This window comes from Nerophis ophidion, linkage group LG16, assembly GCF_033978795.1.
Source record: "Nerophis ophidion isolate RoL-2023_Sa linkage group LG16, RoL_Noph_v1.0, whole genome shotgun sequence".
Classification (NCBI taxonomy): Eukaryota; Metazoa; Chordata; class Actinopteri; order Syngnathiformes; family Syngnathidae; genus Nerophis; species Nerophis ophidion.
The window spans coordinates 38,934,987-38,951,922 of record NC_084626.1 but is presented as its reverse complement, the minus strand read 5'-3'; the positions used below and the strand labels follow the sequence as shown (position 1 = coordinate 38,951,922).

Genomic DNA, 16,936 nt, shown 5'->3' with positions numbered 1-16,936 from the left:
AGGCACTAGAGGTGGGGTAAATATTTAATTTGTAGATGCAGCGCAATTCAGACATGGATGATTATAACATTAATTAGTAAATGTCAATAATCGATGTATTTGTTTTAAATAAAGTAATGCAGACAGTTCTAAAATTTGGCTGACTGCAACGAGCCACCTCACCGAGCGATCCGACTAGCACCTTTTTTATAGGGCACTTATGTTCCAGTTTTGCACACATTTCCATTAATTCAATAAATGTAATGTGAATTATTTTCCCTGTGTCTTATTACAAATGCATCTTTTTTTAAAGTTGCAAGAGATAAAAACTTATTTAGTGAAAGGAAAAAATATGTAAAATTGCATCAATATACATAAATTAAAGATGCATCAAAAATCAATTTTTACTAAATAAATGATAAATGGGTTGTACTTGTATAGCACTTTCCTACCTTCAAGGTACTCAAAGCTCTTTGACACTACTTCCACATTTACCCATTCACACACACATTCACACACTGTTGGAGGGAGCTGCCATGGAAGGCGCTAACCAGCACCCATCAGGAACAAGGGTGAAGTGTCTTGCTCAGGACACAACGGACGTGACGAGGTTGGTACTAGGTGAAGGATTGAACCAGGGACCCTCGGGTTGCGCACGGCCACTCTTCCACTGCGCCACGCCGTCAATTTTTAATTGAATCGTAGTTCCTGAATCGTAATCGAATCGTGAGGTGCCCAAAGATTCTTACCTTTAGTAGGTACCATGAATTGATTAACGTGGACCCCGACTTAAACAAGTTGAAAAACTTATTCGGGTGTTACCATTTAGTGGTCAATTGTACGGAATATGTACTGTACTGTGCAATCTACTAATAAAAGTATCAATCAATCAATCAATCAATACTGCAAATTTAGATCAATACCAGTCGAAAGACTAAGGCGGACCTTCCCAGTAGAAGCGGAAAACTTTAGGGAGGTGCAGAAACTTAAGAAAATATTTTTAAACCTGCTAAGCTAAATGCATTTATGTTTAAAGGAGAACTTTTGATTTTTGGTTCCAGTGAGAGAGGAAGCAGAGTTTTAGGTGAGCAAAACTCCAGAAAATCTACTTTTGGGGACCGTATTATGCTCTCTGAATATGAATAGCATGAGAAGTGTTTCCGTGTTGCCTGACTAAACCTTTACAGTCCTCTAAACACAATAGAAGATACAACATTCAAAATCAAATAACATAAAAATAAGAAACAAACAGTTGATGGATAAAAGCATAACATTATGTTTTCCCCTGCCTACTCTAAACAGACAAATTACTCTGTAGGATGTTGTGAGGCTTTAAAGCAGTGTAACATTTAAAAAAGGGATTCATGCACACCTGTTCCCGTGCACGTGGGAGGCACAAAAAGCAAAACTGTAGTGTAGAAGAGTGGGGTCGATAATGGCGCCACTCTCTGCCCTCTCCAGCAGATCTCCCAGGTAACACAGATGTCTGTGGCAACCCCGCACGCCGTTCCTGGCACAGTACTCGTCCAGGACGAAAACCTGGCCCGGGCTGAACCATCCCTGCGTGGTGCACAAACCAAACAGTCGGCATCCCGCAAAGGCACTGAGGAAATGAAAGGCGGCGTGGAGCTCACCAAACAGCAGAAGGTGTCACTGAGCCTGTGATCCAACGTGAGCCGCTGAACCATCTCAAAAAGTGAGGCGTGGTCAAAGCTACAGGGGTTAGCGGAGATAAACTCATCCATGCCATGTTTCTGAGCTCTGTCAGCATCTAGCCAGCCAACAGCACAAGGAGGAGAAGGTTCAAAGGAAAGAATGTCAGTCTGCCACACGCCAAGTCTTTGTCATAACACAGAAACATCAGGGAATATTTGATAGCGTTTGTTGTTGGTGAGGGGGGGTTTCTTCTAAGGGCAAATTATACACAGCTTACATTGTCAACTTGCATAGTGTCAGACAGCGTAAAGAGATCTGACGTATTGTTGGGAGAGCTAAGCTAAAATAAGCTACAGGCGCTTTCGTTGTATGTGCACATTATCATTTTCATTACGACTATGTGCATGTTTGCGGTGTAAAAAGATATCTCCTCCTCTGAAGGCCAAGAATAGATTATTTCCTTTGCTACACAAAACATGATGAAAGGACAATGGCCTGCCGCCGTAGTTTTTCCATCAATCTCCTTAGTGCTGAGATTTTTACCAACATCTAAATTTTCTGAAAACTGCAATGAACATGAATGATTATTGTTTTAAACCCGAATACATTCCTTGTGCTCTAATTCTGGCCACAACATAAACACACCTGCACAATACACACCTCTCACCAAAAGTTAGGGATAGTTCACTTTGAGGTGAAAGTGGATTCAATACTGCTAAATTTGGGACTTAAAATGCATTGTATGTTAATTCTCCCTCCAACACCTCATTTCAGAGTATTTTCACACTTTTTTATTTACGTGAAATGATTTGTAATCTTTTTAATCTCACTTGAATTTACTTTGATACATGTTCTGGACAAAAACACATTTCAGGTCAAATACATTTGAAAAAAAAAAACTTAAATAAATTTACAAATCTTCCTGAAACACATGTCCAGCTAGGATTTAAGCAGAGTGTGCCTACTTACAAGACCAGCACTGACACCGTGTGCCACAGGGGGCCTTTAAGGATATCTGGGGAAATCTTACGCAATATTGTATCAGACAGAAGAGGAAAGGGTTGGGAATACATTTGCAGTAAACATTTTATACAAGGCGGTCTGTCATTCATTAATTTACATTTTAGATGCACTTTCTTATGCAAAACTGTTGCCCAACGGATCACAGGGCCCTACAAACAGTGTGTGATCTGCATAGATAGGAAGGGGCGGTCTTAAATTAACCTTCTCTGAATTTGTGAATGCACATGTCAAACTGCTCAATGATTTACTACTTTTTACACAACTTGTTCTCTTAGAAAAACTGAACTCCAAAATTCAGAATTTTGTTTCAATGTCTGCGTTGATTGTCAGTCATCCAGGTCATACTGTGGGTCATCGTATTCAGCTAAGGTTGAATGGAGACAACAGGACTTAGTTGAAGATGTTTCATCCAAATGCTTGGGTTTACATGATGTCACGTCCTGCTCATTAAATGTGTGTGGTGGTCAAGCCAGCGTCTGTTCTAAACCGGTATGAGACGCGGTTTAGCCTTTCTTGAAGAAAAATGCCCAATGCTTGCGTTGTTTTTGGCTGTATGAAGCGTTCAAATCGCGAAAAGGGTAGACGTTTTTTCAGAGTTCCTTGAGAGGTAATTTAAGAAGGGCGTAGGAGTGCAAGATTTTACAAAAGATGACGAGAAAAGTGTCTCTTGAACGTTGCACTGCAGTCTAAGGGAGCAGAGTCGAAAAACACTCAAGTTTGCAGTGATAACTTCATTTAAAGGTTTGTTTCATATATTTTTAATATACTTTATTATTTCCCATTTAAGTATTATCTTAATATTGTTTGTAATTTATTTTATAACAAACAGAAACCAGAAAGTCTGGATCAATGATACTTTTGTCAGGAAAAGTACTTCTACGTCACCCTTTTTGTTTATTTTGTACACAAATGTGTCAGCGTACATTCGACAGCAGGACTAAAATCTAATATTGTAATGATTCAGTAATTGTTAAGTTTGTCAATGAATAAGCAGTCACGGGTGCCAGCTCTTGGGTACTAGTCGTCATAGTTTTTTTTTACATGAAAAAGTTGAATCATGAATTGCAACCTTACCACAGCAAAAATAATGCACGATTAATCTGAGATAGTCCTGATACCAATATCCTTGACCTGGTCCCACGCAAAGAAGTCGTAGACCTCCAAGCTTTTCCAAATTTGAATCTGTTTTGTTATGTAGAATGGCGTCTGAAGCACAAGATAGTTCAATATGTCTAGTAACTTCACAGACGGATATAACTCAATACAAATCTTTTTTTATAAAGTATATGGATCTATTCCATTGCAAAGTTAGATTTTTTTTGCTCTTATCTGCTCATTGCAGGAAGATCTAGGCCCCTTATGTACTCAGATACTTTGCGCGCTGCTTGCTGCACAAAAGCCATCTTGGTTTGGTTGACCATCACTTTTTTTCACGTCCGGGAAGAAGATAAGTGACTGAATACAAGCAATAGGCTTATTTGGTTCTTCAGGGGCAGTTTCAGCAGTTCATTTTCCATTTGAACAATTTCCCTTGTGGATCATTAAAGTTTGTCTAAGTCTAAGTCTAATTTGTGTCTCAAAAAGAAAGGACAGTCCTTTGATATCCTATTTTTGGATAAGGAAGTCAACTTGTTTGAAAGTCTGTGTTAGACTTGAAAGCCACTTTCCAAACAGAGGAGGTTTGTGCCTTCACAAAGCTCTTGTGTCTGCTTAAAACAATCTCCTGATGTCTCACTCCCTAAAACTGTCTTATTTCAAAGAAAGAGTGTCCACTAATACATTTTTTGCCGCCATCCAAGTGAAGGACCTTCAGTATTGGTGCCACAACAGACTTTCTGCCTGATCTACAAAAAAGTTTGTGTGTACTAAAACACATGTAAACTTGGTAGCACACAAAGCTGATCTAATAAACTTATGTGCAGAGGATTGCATCGTTTAAGTGAGCAGAGTAATCAATTTAACGTGTCTGGCTTCATAAATATGCAGAATTTAGAATGATCATCAGAATGCCCACAATACCGGGAGGAGAAGATGTAAATTTGTCAAGATTGAAATTGTTTCCTAGTCTAGAACGTAGGTGCAAATTGACAGTTGAACAGAAATAGCTTTGAGACCAAAGATGATTACACTGCACCTCCGTCCTACGTATGTTTGTCAACATATATGGACTGTCAGAAATAAAAATATTAGACATGTCGTCTATTCAACAATACCCTTTCAGAATTTTATAGCTGCTAGATGAGTCTGATTAAAACAAAATAAATTGATACATTTGGGTTTTTGCTAGAATTTTGTTCTTTTAATGACGTTTGTTTTTTCATATTGAAGATATATTAATAACATATTCCGTAAATGAAAAAAAAACTCACTGCAATTTGTATTTCCTTGCGTCTAGAACATTCCAGGGCACATCTTCCATGAGAGCACTTCTAGCGTGGCAATAAAGTGGGTTCCTGTATTGTAGATGCACTGCTTCTAAAATGCCCATAAAAAGTGGTACATGTTGGCTGCATGTTTGAAAACATAGCAATAAGCCAGATCTCGGAGCATGATAACATGAATAAGCAGTACTTTTATTTTCTTTTAAATTTGAACTTTACAGTACAGATAAGAACACATTTTTGTTGCATTAGCTCATTGTTGTGCAGGATAAAAGAGCAATAAGGTACAGATATAAATAAATAGATTACTGTACAGAAAAATATATTGCACTTATTGCATATGCATTCACGTTTATGGAAGTATGTTATATTGTCTATATATTCCAGCAAGTTAATCCGTTTTTCGGGTTTTATCCATGGTGAATACGCTAAAACCTAATTTAAATAAGGTGGTCTGCAGATCACATGTCTTAGTAGATCACATGCAATACGGCCACTATTAGTACATTCAATTTTATAGTTTGCACATGCAATTTAGCGTGTGGTATTCAGATCTTAGCAGATCATGTCTATACTGTATACAGTAGTACCTCGGCATACAAGTACTTCATTTTTACTTCTAAAGATATGGTTAATTGTTATGTTGTAGGTTATGAGAACCTATAAAAACGTATAGGTTATGCGCCTCCTTACCACCAGGTCACAGTGAACCCTGTAAGATCTGACCAAAATATCTTTCTAGATATTAGTTATTTAGCTAGCAATAACTACTATCTAGAATTAGCGTTTAGCTAGAGATGTAAATACCTTTGATTTTCCAAACATCTGGTCTTACTTCCCAGCACTAGCTTATGACTGGACATAACGTAAATTTTCCAAGCAAGGGAAAGAAGAAAGTGAGTGTAAAGGACAGTGCTGAAAAGAAGAAATTGTTGATATTCATTGAATTAAAGACATAAATTGGCAAAAAGATGATAAATTAGTTAGTTAGATAACTTGGTGAAGCAGTTGGAGGGTAGCACTGCTAGTCTGCATAATACTAAAACAGAATGAGTTGATAACGCCAACCAAGGATTTTAAAATACTATTTTGTTATTGCTTTATATATTTATTTGTGTGTGTTGGCCTTAAAGCTTGTCATTTGGTTAGTTATTATAGACTACATGTACTGACACAAAACTATACGTACACAGAAAAACAGAATTAATTTATAGAAATCAGTCTTTACAATAGTGTGTTTTTCTTATTTTCTAAACGAATAGTTCAAAATCAGACATATGCCGAAAGTGGGTATCTGTGAAGGAGTATCATTAGATCTGGCATTGGAGGACATTTATAATCCACTGGGAGTCAGTGTAGTTGACTTTTTAAAGGCAGAATTTTGGTTTCAGCTCTTGTATTGGACTGTGCAGGTGTACATTATCAAGTGGCCAATTAGATGCAGTTGTGTCCTCTGTGTGAGTGACAGGTGTCACGTTCGGGATACTCAGATGACGGTGCGGAAGGGCAGCATGGTGGAATGCAGGGTTCTAAGATTCTAAGATTCTAAGATGGGCAGAGGCCTAATTGTAGGCTGGGTGGGGGACTGAACAGAACAGAGCACAAGTGATTTCTGTCAACCTATGGGCCAGTAGGGCTGAAGGGGTGTGTGGAGGTGCAATGTGGCATTCAGAGAGGCTTTTTTAGGGAACCTATACACCAGGTTAGGGTTAGCCCCAGTGAGGAAATAAGAGCATACAACGGATGGACAAAAGATGCCATTGTGAGAGTGAAGATGGCAGAAGCCAGGGTTGAAAAGACAACCAGGAAGTGCACAAGAAGTTTTCAGGAAAGGTGAGCGGGACCACAAGGAAAGAGTTACTCAAAGAAGCAATATCGTAAGGTGTTAGGCTGGCGAGACAACAAGTGTGAACAGAAGGTGTTTGCAGGCTTCAACTCCTATATTTGCAATCATCTTAGTAGTAACAGCAAGAAAAAAGAGCACATGCTTTGAGAAAGAATAGTAAGAGTTTTTTATGGCGCTTTAAAAACAACAACGTCATGCACTTGTGCAGTTTAGATTTGATTTAGATGAATTGCATTTCCTTGTTTGTTTGTTTGAATTCTCTTTCTCTCTCTACGCATTTGCAAGTTGACAATACTTGAATGTGTTGCGGTGTGTTCATGGTCATCTACAGAGCAGACTAACAGGCAAGTCACTACCAAAGAACTCTAAGAGGGTAGCAGTTTGGTGCATGAAGCCGTACAGTAGACATAGGCAGAACTGTATCATTCTCTCGGAGATGGGGGCGGGGGTAATGTCTTAATAAAAAACCCATGGTCACATGACAAGTCTTCTCCTACTACTAATCAGGCAAACTGGCGAGCAGGTGGACCACCGGCCTTGCTTCCATATCTAAAGGCCCATCTACAGCAGGAGGAGAGGGGGTAAGGGGTTGGGAATGGGGGGGCGTTCCGGAGTATTTCATCGTAAGAAGGGGCGGCATTAGCGACTCCTTGTCTTGGGCATTCAGAATACTCCGCATACATATTTGCCAACTCTCAACAAAGCAAAAAGAAGCAATTTGAGCCCTCCACTGTAGGGGTGTAACGGTATCTTGGTTTTTACGTTCACGCTTTGGTTCATTGTGGTGCAGAAATTGTTTATTGATTTTTATCATGTAACTCACCAATTAAATACAATCCTAAGAAAAGAGAAAAACAATTATTAAATAGCATAAAACAGAGACAGTAAGGATTTGAAATGTGTGATTGTTTTGTTTTTAGTGAAGTAAAGTTTATTATTGTTTAAAGTACAGTATTAATAGTTCCAGCCTTAGCTCATCACAATGACAGCACTTTTTTGCCTTATCCATTTGTCTTTGTTTACGTATTTCACCAAGTTGACCAAGTGTTCCCAAACTTGTGACTTTAACTCTGAAAGACTGTTTTTCAAGCTCTGGCTTACATAGTAGGCATGCAAAGACATCGTGATGAGGTTACACTTCGTGTCCGTTACTAAGGCTATGGTCACACTGCTGGGTCAAAATTTTGTCCAATCCTGTTTTTTTTTGTCTAACTCGATCTTTTTAGTGGTCATTCACATTGCAACATAAATGTGATTTCTAATGTGAATGTAATCTGACCCGCATGTGGACATGACTTTATGACGTTGCACACACTTCAATGTTTTTAGAAGTAAACTAGCAAATTTGTGGCAATTTAAAGGATTGTGTGCAATCAAACTAAACATTTTCTGAACCAAAATATTGCGTGTAAAAGATTAAGAAGGAAGAGGACAAGTAATTTGGGTCTGGGAGTTTGATGAGATATTTTGCTTCGATGTCTGCTTGTGGGCCTTTGGGTGAGCAGTCGCAGACAGGAATTGTAGAACTTTCAGGTGAGTTTCTAAAACACATTATTTTCACGCGTTTTTTGCGTCGTTATCAAGTATATATTTTGTAACCGTCTGTTTTGGCAAATAACTATGATGTATATCGCTTTTTGATGACGTTCTGGTCGGATGAATGCGACCTGAACTCAGTAGCGTTCACATTGAGGATGCATCATATATACAGTATATCCGTTTTATATCGACATCCGAAAGAGGCTTGGGTTGGATATGAAAAATTTGCATTGTCCTATACAGGTCGCATATGGGTAAAAAAACAAAACGGAATTGACCTTCAGTGTGAACAAGGCCTACGTGTGTACTGTGTGGGAACTTAGTACGCCTTTCGATCATAACAAATGTTACATAAACAAACCTCTGATTTCATATATTTTGGTACGCCCCATGTTTCCTATGATTTGATTTTTGGCAAAGGTTTGCCCTAGTTTTCATATACCGATACATATCTAATGAATGGCCAATATCATTTCACAGAATTGAGTCCACAAACAAAGAATACACACATTGGTGATTCCGTCTCTTTACTTTTTATTTTTTATTGAATATGACTGCAAAATAATACAGGACCACAGAAAGCTGCAAGAGCTAGCATTTGGACAAAGAAGGTGAGAAACATTATTGAATTCTAGAAAGAACTATTTAAAAAGTACAAAACTGGCGTTTGTGTAGCTGATCTTGTCAGGATGTATGAGACAAAGCGTCCATCCATCCATCCATTCCCCACCGCATATTCCCTTTGGGATTGCGGGGGGCGCTGGTGCCTATCACACCCTGGACAAGTCGTCACCTCATTGCAGATGAGACAAAGCATCTTCGATGAAAATATATTTAATGTTAATTTATCCTATTAATCTACCTTTTATTTTTAACTTTGCCATGAGGTTGTGTAATCGCTTTTGTAAATATTTCACCCAGGTTTGTCTGTTAGTTAGTTAGTATGCAGCATAACTGAAAAAATGGCCGGATTTTGATGAGACCTTCAGGAAATGTCAAAATTGTGATAATAAATAAGATATTACATTTTGGGGCTGATAAGGATCATCATCTAGATTCAGTAAAGGAGTCGTTACCAGTGTTTTTCGAGTTTAGTGTATGCTAAACTATTATTATTCTCCAAAAAACTGCTCATGTTTTTGAGTGTTTTGGATTAGAAAGTAGATTACTAACAATAACCAATATCTTTCTGTATATAAAATGAACTGTTACACCTCTACCCTTCTCACATCTTTACGTAAAATTAATTATACTGTGTGTATGTATATTTTATACACATATACATATACATATATGTATATATATATATATATATATATATATATATATATATATATATATATATATACACATACACAAACCCCGTTTCCATATGAGTTGGGAAATTATGTTAGATGTAAATATAAACGGAATACAATCATTTGCAAATCATTTTCAACCCATATTGCAGTGAATATGCTACAAAGACAACATATTTGATGTTCAAACTGATAAACATCTTTTTTTTTGCAAATAATCATTAACTTTAGAATTTGATACCAGCAACACGTGACAAAGAAGTTGGGAAAGGTGGCAAGAAATACTGATAAAGTTGAGAAATTTTCATCAAACACTTATTTGGAACATCCCACAGGTGTGCGGGCTAATTGGTAACAGGTGGGTGCCATGATTGGGTATAAAAGCAGCTTCCATGAAATGCTATACACATACAAGGATGGGGCGAGGGTCACCAATTTGTAAGTAAATTGTCGAACAGTTTCAGAACAACATTTCTCAATGAGCTATTGCAAGGAATTTAGGGATTTTGCCATCTACAGTCCGTAAAAAAATCAAAAGGTTCAGAGAATCTGGAGAAATCGCAGCACGTAAACGATGATATTACGGACCGTTGATCCCTCAGGCAGTACTGCATCAAAAACAGACATCAGTGTGTAAAGGATATCACCACATGGGCTCAGGAACACTTCATAAAACCTCTGTCAGTAACTACAGTTGGTTGCAACATCTGTAAGTCAGGTTAAAACTCTGCTATGCAAAGCCAAATCCCATTTATCAACAATATCCTGAAACGCCGGCGGCAAAGTGGAAAGGTGTTCTGTGGTCTGACGAGTTCACATTTCATAAGAGGAAAATAACCATCCGGATTGTTATAGGCGCAAAGTTCAAAAGCCAGCATTTGTGATGGTATGGGGTGCATTAGTGCCCAAGGCATGGGTAATTTACACAGCTGTGAAGGCACCATTATTGCTGAATGTTCCATACAGGTTTTGGAGCAACATATGTTGTCATCCAAGCAACGTTATCATGGACGTCCCTGCTTATTTCAGCAAGACAATGCCAAGCCACGTGTTACAACAGCGTGGTTTGGTAGTAAAAGAGTGCGGGTACTTTCCTGGCCCGCCTGCTGTCAAGACCTGTCTCCTATCGAAAATGTGTGGCGCATTATGAAGAGTAAAATAAGACAGCGGAGACCCCAGACTGTTGAACGACTAAAGCTCTACATAAAACAAGAATGGGAAAAAATTCCACTTTCAAAGCTTCAACAATTAGTTTCTTCAGTTCCCAAACGTTTATTGAGTGTTGTTAAAAGAAAAGGTGATGTAACACAGTAGTGAACATGCCCTTTCCCAACTACTTTGGCATGTGTTGCAGCTATGGAATTCTAAGTTAATTATTATTTGCAAAAAAAAAAAAGTTTATGAGTTTGGTTATCAAATATCTTGTCTTTGTAGTATATTCAACTAAATATGGGTTGAAAAGGATTTGCAAATCATTGTATTCCGTTTATATTTACATCTAACACAATTTCCCAACTCATCTGGAAATGGGGTTTGTATATATATACATATATATATATATATATATATATATATATATGTATATATATATATATATATATATATACATATATATATATATATATATATATATATATATATATATATATATATATATATATATATATATATATATATATATATATATATATATATATATATATACCGTATTTTTCGGACTATAAGTCGCAATTTTTTTTCCTAGTTTGGCCGGGGGTGCGACTTATTATTATTATTATTATTTAGCTCCTTCACGTAAGAGACGAGACGTATAAGATTTCACCGGATTTAGCGATTAGGAGTGACGGATTGTTTGGTAAACCTATAGCATGTTCTATATGTTATAGTTATTTGAATGACTCTTACCATAAAATGTTTCGCCAACATACCAGGCACGTTCTCATTTGGTTATTTATGCGTCATATAACTTACACTTATTCAGCCTGTTGTTCACTATTCTTTATGTATTTTAAATTGCCTTTCAAATGTCTATTCTTGGTGTTGGGTTTTATCAATACATTTTCCCCAAAATATACTCCAGTGCGACTTATATATATGTTTTTTTCCTTCTTTATTATGCATTTTCGGCAGGTGCGACTTATACTCCGAGAAATACGATATGTATTTATATATATATATATATATATATATATATATATATATATATATATATATATGTGTGTGTGTGTGTGTGTGTGTGTGTGTATATCCAAGCATATACATATATACATTAAATTTTGGTTTCTTGGTCTTCAACACCACATCAATAATGCATGTGAATATTTTAAGCCAATCTGTCTTCCACGTTATCATAGTTTAATTCTCGAGGGTTAAGATGACCAATGTGAGCAAAGAGAGAAGGCAATTATGCAGGAACAACTCTAAGATCCACTATAACCAAAAGCTAAGCCAAATAATAAAAATACGTTCTTAGAATAAAGACATGCATCCTATACTGGCACGAATGGATGCGTCTGATTTTATCCTCAAGTTGAGGTTGTTAAAACAAAACAAAAAAAGTTCTCAACTAAGATCTAAAGACATGAAGCGAGACGTGAAGAAGAGCAGAGAGAGAAGAAGAAGGAAGAGGAAAAAGAAGAATAGAGAAACAGAGGCAGAGAGAAAGAACGTTGCATGTGTCAGATAATCGTCGGGGATTATCTGAGCTGTGCCGGCTACAGGGAAGCACTTACCCTTGAGTCCAGCTAGAAGACAGCAGGGTAAGAAGGGACAAACCAGAATAACATAAAGACTAGCAACAAGGCTGGAGGAGACCAATCACGAGAGACCCTGACTGACGGAGCAGCTACAGCGGCATTACTGAAGAAGGGTAGACAGGCAAAGCATGAAGAAGAACACACAACTGAGAAGAAGAAAACAACAACAACAACAATAGCGATACCGACACGAGGCCCCGTGGTGTGTGAGGACATGTGAGGACATGTGACAGCCGAGAAAGAAGGAAAACAGAGACAGAGACAGAGAGGAAGAGAGCGTTTAGCATCCCCATCACTCCACTGTAGTGCTTTGTTGTGTGGATTCAATACGCAAACACACTCATACCTTATGTCAAGAAGATGGTCCTGGAAAGGTCAAGAGACTTAGCTCGGCAGCATTTGTATTATGAAGCATGGGGCATGTTTACACAACAAAGGCCTCGCAATACATTATTTAGTCATGTTTTTAAATGTTGTCAGAAGGACCTATAAAATTGTGACACCCATGCCAGGCCGTTACAGGGCGACAATAAACATGATGTGCATCATGTATACCAACTTCTGATCCTTCTGTGTCTAAACCGAAAGTGTACAGTATTTGGAATATTTTTACTTGTTCGTTTAAAGTTGAACTTGTGTAGGTGATGTATCACTGTAGCAAGTAGGGGTGTAACGATTCTTTTTAACAACGATTTGATTCAATATTTGTGGTTTTCGATACAATTCAGGTACGATTTAATTTTCTAGAACAATACGACCCGAAACGATTCATCCATCCATCAATTTTCTATCACTTGTCCTTATCGAGTAGAACTCTATTCAGTAGCTTTTTAACAATAAGAAAAAAAAACAAATCAAGCAGTGTGACTGTAAAATAAACACTGAACTTTAGACAGTTTAGGTGAAATTTCCTCTACTTCAGTTTTTTCTTGTAAAGGAATTATGTATAAATTAAACAATGGATAGAAACAAGCGAGTAAACAACAATTAATGGTCAATGCAATCACATCTGATTTGAATAAAGTGCAACCACTTTAGGTTGAATTAACAAAAGGAACCCTTTTTTGCTCACATTTTTAACATTCAAGACATTTTCAATAAAAGTACAGTAACCAACATTTTAACAGTAGATTTACCTGCTAAATAAAGTTCCCCGACCCTGCCATACATTAGCGGTTCTCTGCTCTGGCGTCGCCGATTACAGACAGGGCCGTAGCTAGGATTTGACAAATACCGAGGTCAAATACTGGGGTATCCAAGCACCATTTAAATGATATTACTTGGAGCTACAAAATCAATTTCAAGAATGGTAAAGTTAAAATTTTAAGCACCACTGATAGTCACACACACACTAGGTGTGGTGAAATTACCCTCTGCATTTGATCAATCCCCTTGTTCCATCCCCTGGGAGGTGAGGAGATCAGTGACTAGCAGGGGTGGCCGCGCTCGGCAATCATTTTGGTGATTTAACACCCAATTCCAACCCTTGATGCTGAATGCCAAGCAGGGAGGTAATATGTCCCATTTTTATAGTCTTAACTCACGACCTACCAATCTCAGGGTGGACACTCTAACCACAAGGCCACTGAGCAGGTTTAAAAGCTTTAATTAAACTATAACTATCTATCACTCACCTGTCAGTTTAATTTTGTAACAGTCCACTTTTTTATTAATATCCTGAAGTTTAGAGTATTAAACAATTTCAACATCATTATAACACATAACTAATTTTCAACGACTACCAGGATGCAAACCAAAGACCTTCTGCTTGGCAAGGCAAGTACTAATGAGATCCGCCATGGAGCAACCAGAGGTCACAAGGGAAATTTTGCTCTAAATATTTTAATCAATGACAGAGCATGACGTGGCCAGGAATACATTTGAGGTAAAATATGAAGCGCCTTATCATTCAATAATTAACATTTTAATGTGCTTCTTCAAGCAAAATGCCCCCACTAATCGCAAAGCCCTACGCAGAGAGCGTTTTCTGCATTTACGGCGGGGAATCACCAGACTGACACAACTTCAGTATTAAACCAACAGCGTTTCACATCAATTTAATTCAGGTGAAAGCCACATTAGTTAAATCAGTATGATTTCATTTTAATGTTATGTTGCAACACATTTCACACTGCAAAAAGTCAGTGTTCAAAAACAAGAAAAAACAAAACAAAAATTAGGGGTATTTTATTTTAATTAAGCAAAATTATCTGCCAATAGAACAAGAAAATTCGGCTTACCAAGACTTTCCAAAACAATTAAAATTAGCTAACCTCAATGAACCCAAAAATACCTTAAAAAAAGTATATTCTCACTAATAACAAGTGTACTTTCCTTGGTAGAAAAAAAAGACACCTTTTTGCTCAATATGTTGAAAAATATTATTAAATTAAGTAAATGCTAGTGCCATTATCTTGACATAATAATATGCGCTCGGCATTACATTTCTTGAAACCAGCAAACTTATACTAAAAACGAGTTTATTTTTCTTAATAGAAAAGCAACAAGGCAACCGCTTTTTACTCATGGGTCCCCTAGCCGTTTAGCAAAATCATATGGTTTAAAGATGCATTTTTCCATCGATAACATGACATCATCCATCGATAACATGACATCAACGACATTTTTAGAAAATGTCAAAAACAATATTTCAAAGTTATATCAAGTTTTAGTGTCAAAACAAGAGAGGATTCCAATACTCAATCGATGACTGTAATACGATGTAAGCACAACCTGTTTGGCACTGCAGCGGAGTCAGGAGGACAATGTTATGGTATGATCCCAGTGCCATTCAAGACCACCAGGGGGTGAAATATGTTTGCGTTGGTGTGCCACAATGTTTCAGGGAAGGGGTTGACAGGGGTGGCGAGGTCGGTGCCGCTGTGGCGAGGCTTTGAATGGCGACAGCTGGCGTCAGAGGACTCAACTAACCACAAGAACGATCACATAGTGGACAAAGAAACCAATGGAGAAACAACATAGAATTGATGTGATAGAGTTTGGAAATAAGAGAGCCAATTCATGTAAAGAATCAACACATTTTCTAGCCTGGGAGAAGTTTAACGCTGTTGTTTTTTTTCTTTTTGGGGATTTTTTGGAAGCAATGCTCACGGAAAATTCAGCGTGGATTCTGAAGCCTGACGCTATATTTACCACTGAATCAGTAGGTCAGAAAGTAAACAATCCAAATTAAGATGTTACATTTGCTTTTAGTTTCTAAATAGGATTAGGGGGACAAAAGATGCCACGCGACAGCAAACAGTCTTACTTTGACTTTGCTAGTGGACGTGTTGGCATGTAGCAGTGTACTGGCTAAACACACGCTAATAAAACTGGCCTATGGTTTGGAATACAAGCCGCACACACCGACATCAGCTTGAATTCACCCCTGCAGGCTTTAATGTTCCGATCTTTCCCTGAAAACTGATGGGATTTTGCACCTTTGGGAGTCAGTGAAGTGAATGAGTGGTACTTTGATACTGGGGAGGTCAAGATGTGTGTGTGAGTGCGTGCTTGTGAGTTAGTTCTACCAGCAAGTGTGGAGCACATGGCGTGAGACATTCATGAGCCGTCAGGGTGTCGTAGATGGAAACTAGCTAGGGTCTAACGTCAGCGTGCCAGGCTTCGGCGTACTTACAGAACTGAGAGATGGGAGCGTCCATTTGGGCCGAGGCACCCCCTTTGGAGTTGAGTTTCTGGACCTGAGTGGGTGGGACGGGCTTGTGAGATTGGCCGGTGGCCCGATACATGGCCTGGACCCACAAGATGCGGTCCTGCTCGTCGTCGCTGGCGAAGATCACGGTGTCGCCCTCCTTCACCGCGTTGAAGAAAGCCCTACCGCCATCTAAGCCTAAAAGCCCAGAACATTTTCAGACACGTGGGTCACAACAGCAGCGCTTTGCAGACCAGTACCTGCTGGAGCTCTCCATCTTTTCTCTAGGATAAGACTATATAATCTTTGTTTCTTCCAACTTCATTATGGACATGATGAATTATAGTCATGTGACATTATTTTATGGAACTTGTTAAGCACAACTGAAACAAGTACAGTGGTACCTCACTATTGTATGCTTCAGTTTTCGTATAATTAGCTTTTTGTCAGAAATTAGCCCTGGTTTTTCCTCTACCGTCTCGGTTATCGTGCGGCCAAATGTTATTGCACGAAACCAACTAGTCTATTTGTACGCGTACCATTTTGAGGAATGGAAAGTCCAAACCAAGATGCCACGTCTCTGTGCTTTTTTTAGGGACTGCAAAATAATCCACCATGGGAGCAAAGAAAGTTGTGAGTACCTACCATCACTTTAATAAAGAATGTGAAAAACACTACAGTAAGCCCTCAATTAACACCGTTAAATGGTTCCAGGCCTGTCTGTAGTAAATTAGAATTTTTGCAAAATAGGAGTTACTTATATGTCGACTATTTTCATAGCTTCATGAAAGCCCTCTAGACATGAA

At 38.1% G+C, this 16,936-nt stretch overlaps 1 protein-coding gene across 12 annotated transcripts in view; it reads right to left on the bottom strand.

Moving 5' to 3' along the window:
• LOC133535388 (calcium-dependent secretion activator 1) overlaps positions 1 to 16,936 on the bottom strand; it is a 195,931-nt gene that overhangs the window by 53,300 nt on the left and 125,695 nt on the right. For all 12 annotated transcript variants that reach the window (XM_061875200.1, XM_061875191.1, XM_061875195.1 and 9 more), the window contains exons 11-13: positions 16,116 to 16,328; positions 1,614 to 1,750; positions 1,352 to 1,539 (exon numbers count right to left, since the gene is read on the bottom strand). In XM_061875200.1, the coding sequence (XP_061731184.1) occupies positions 1,352 to 1,539; positions 1,614 to 1,750; positions 16,116 to 16,328 (538 nt within the window). The remainder of the gene's footprint in view (positions 1 to 1,351; positions 1,540 to 1,613; positions 1,751 to 16,115; positions 16,329 to 16,936) is intronic.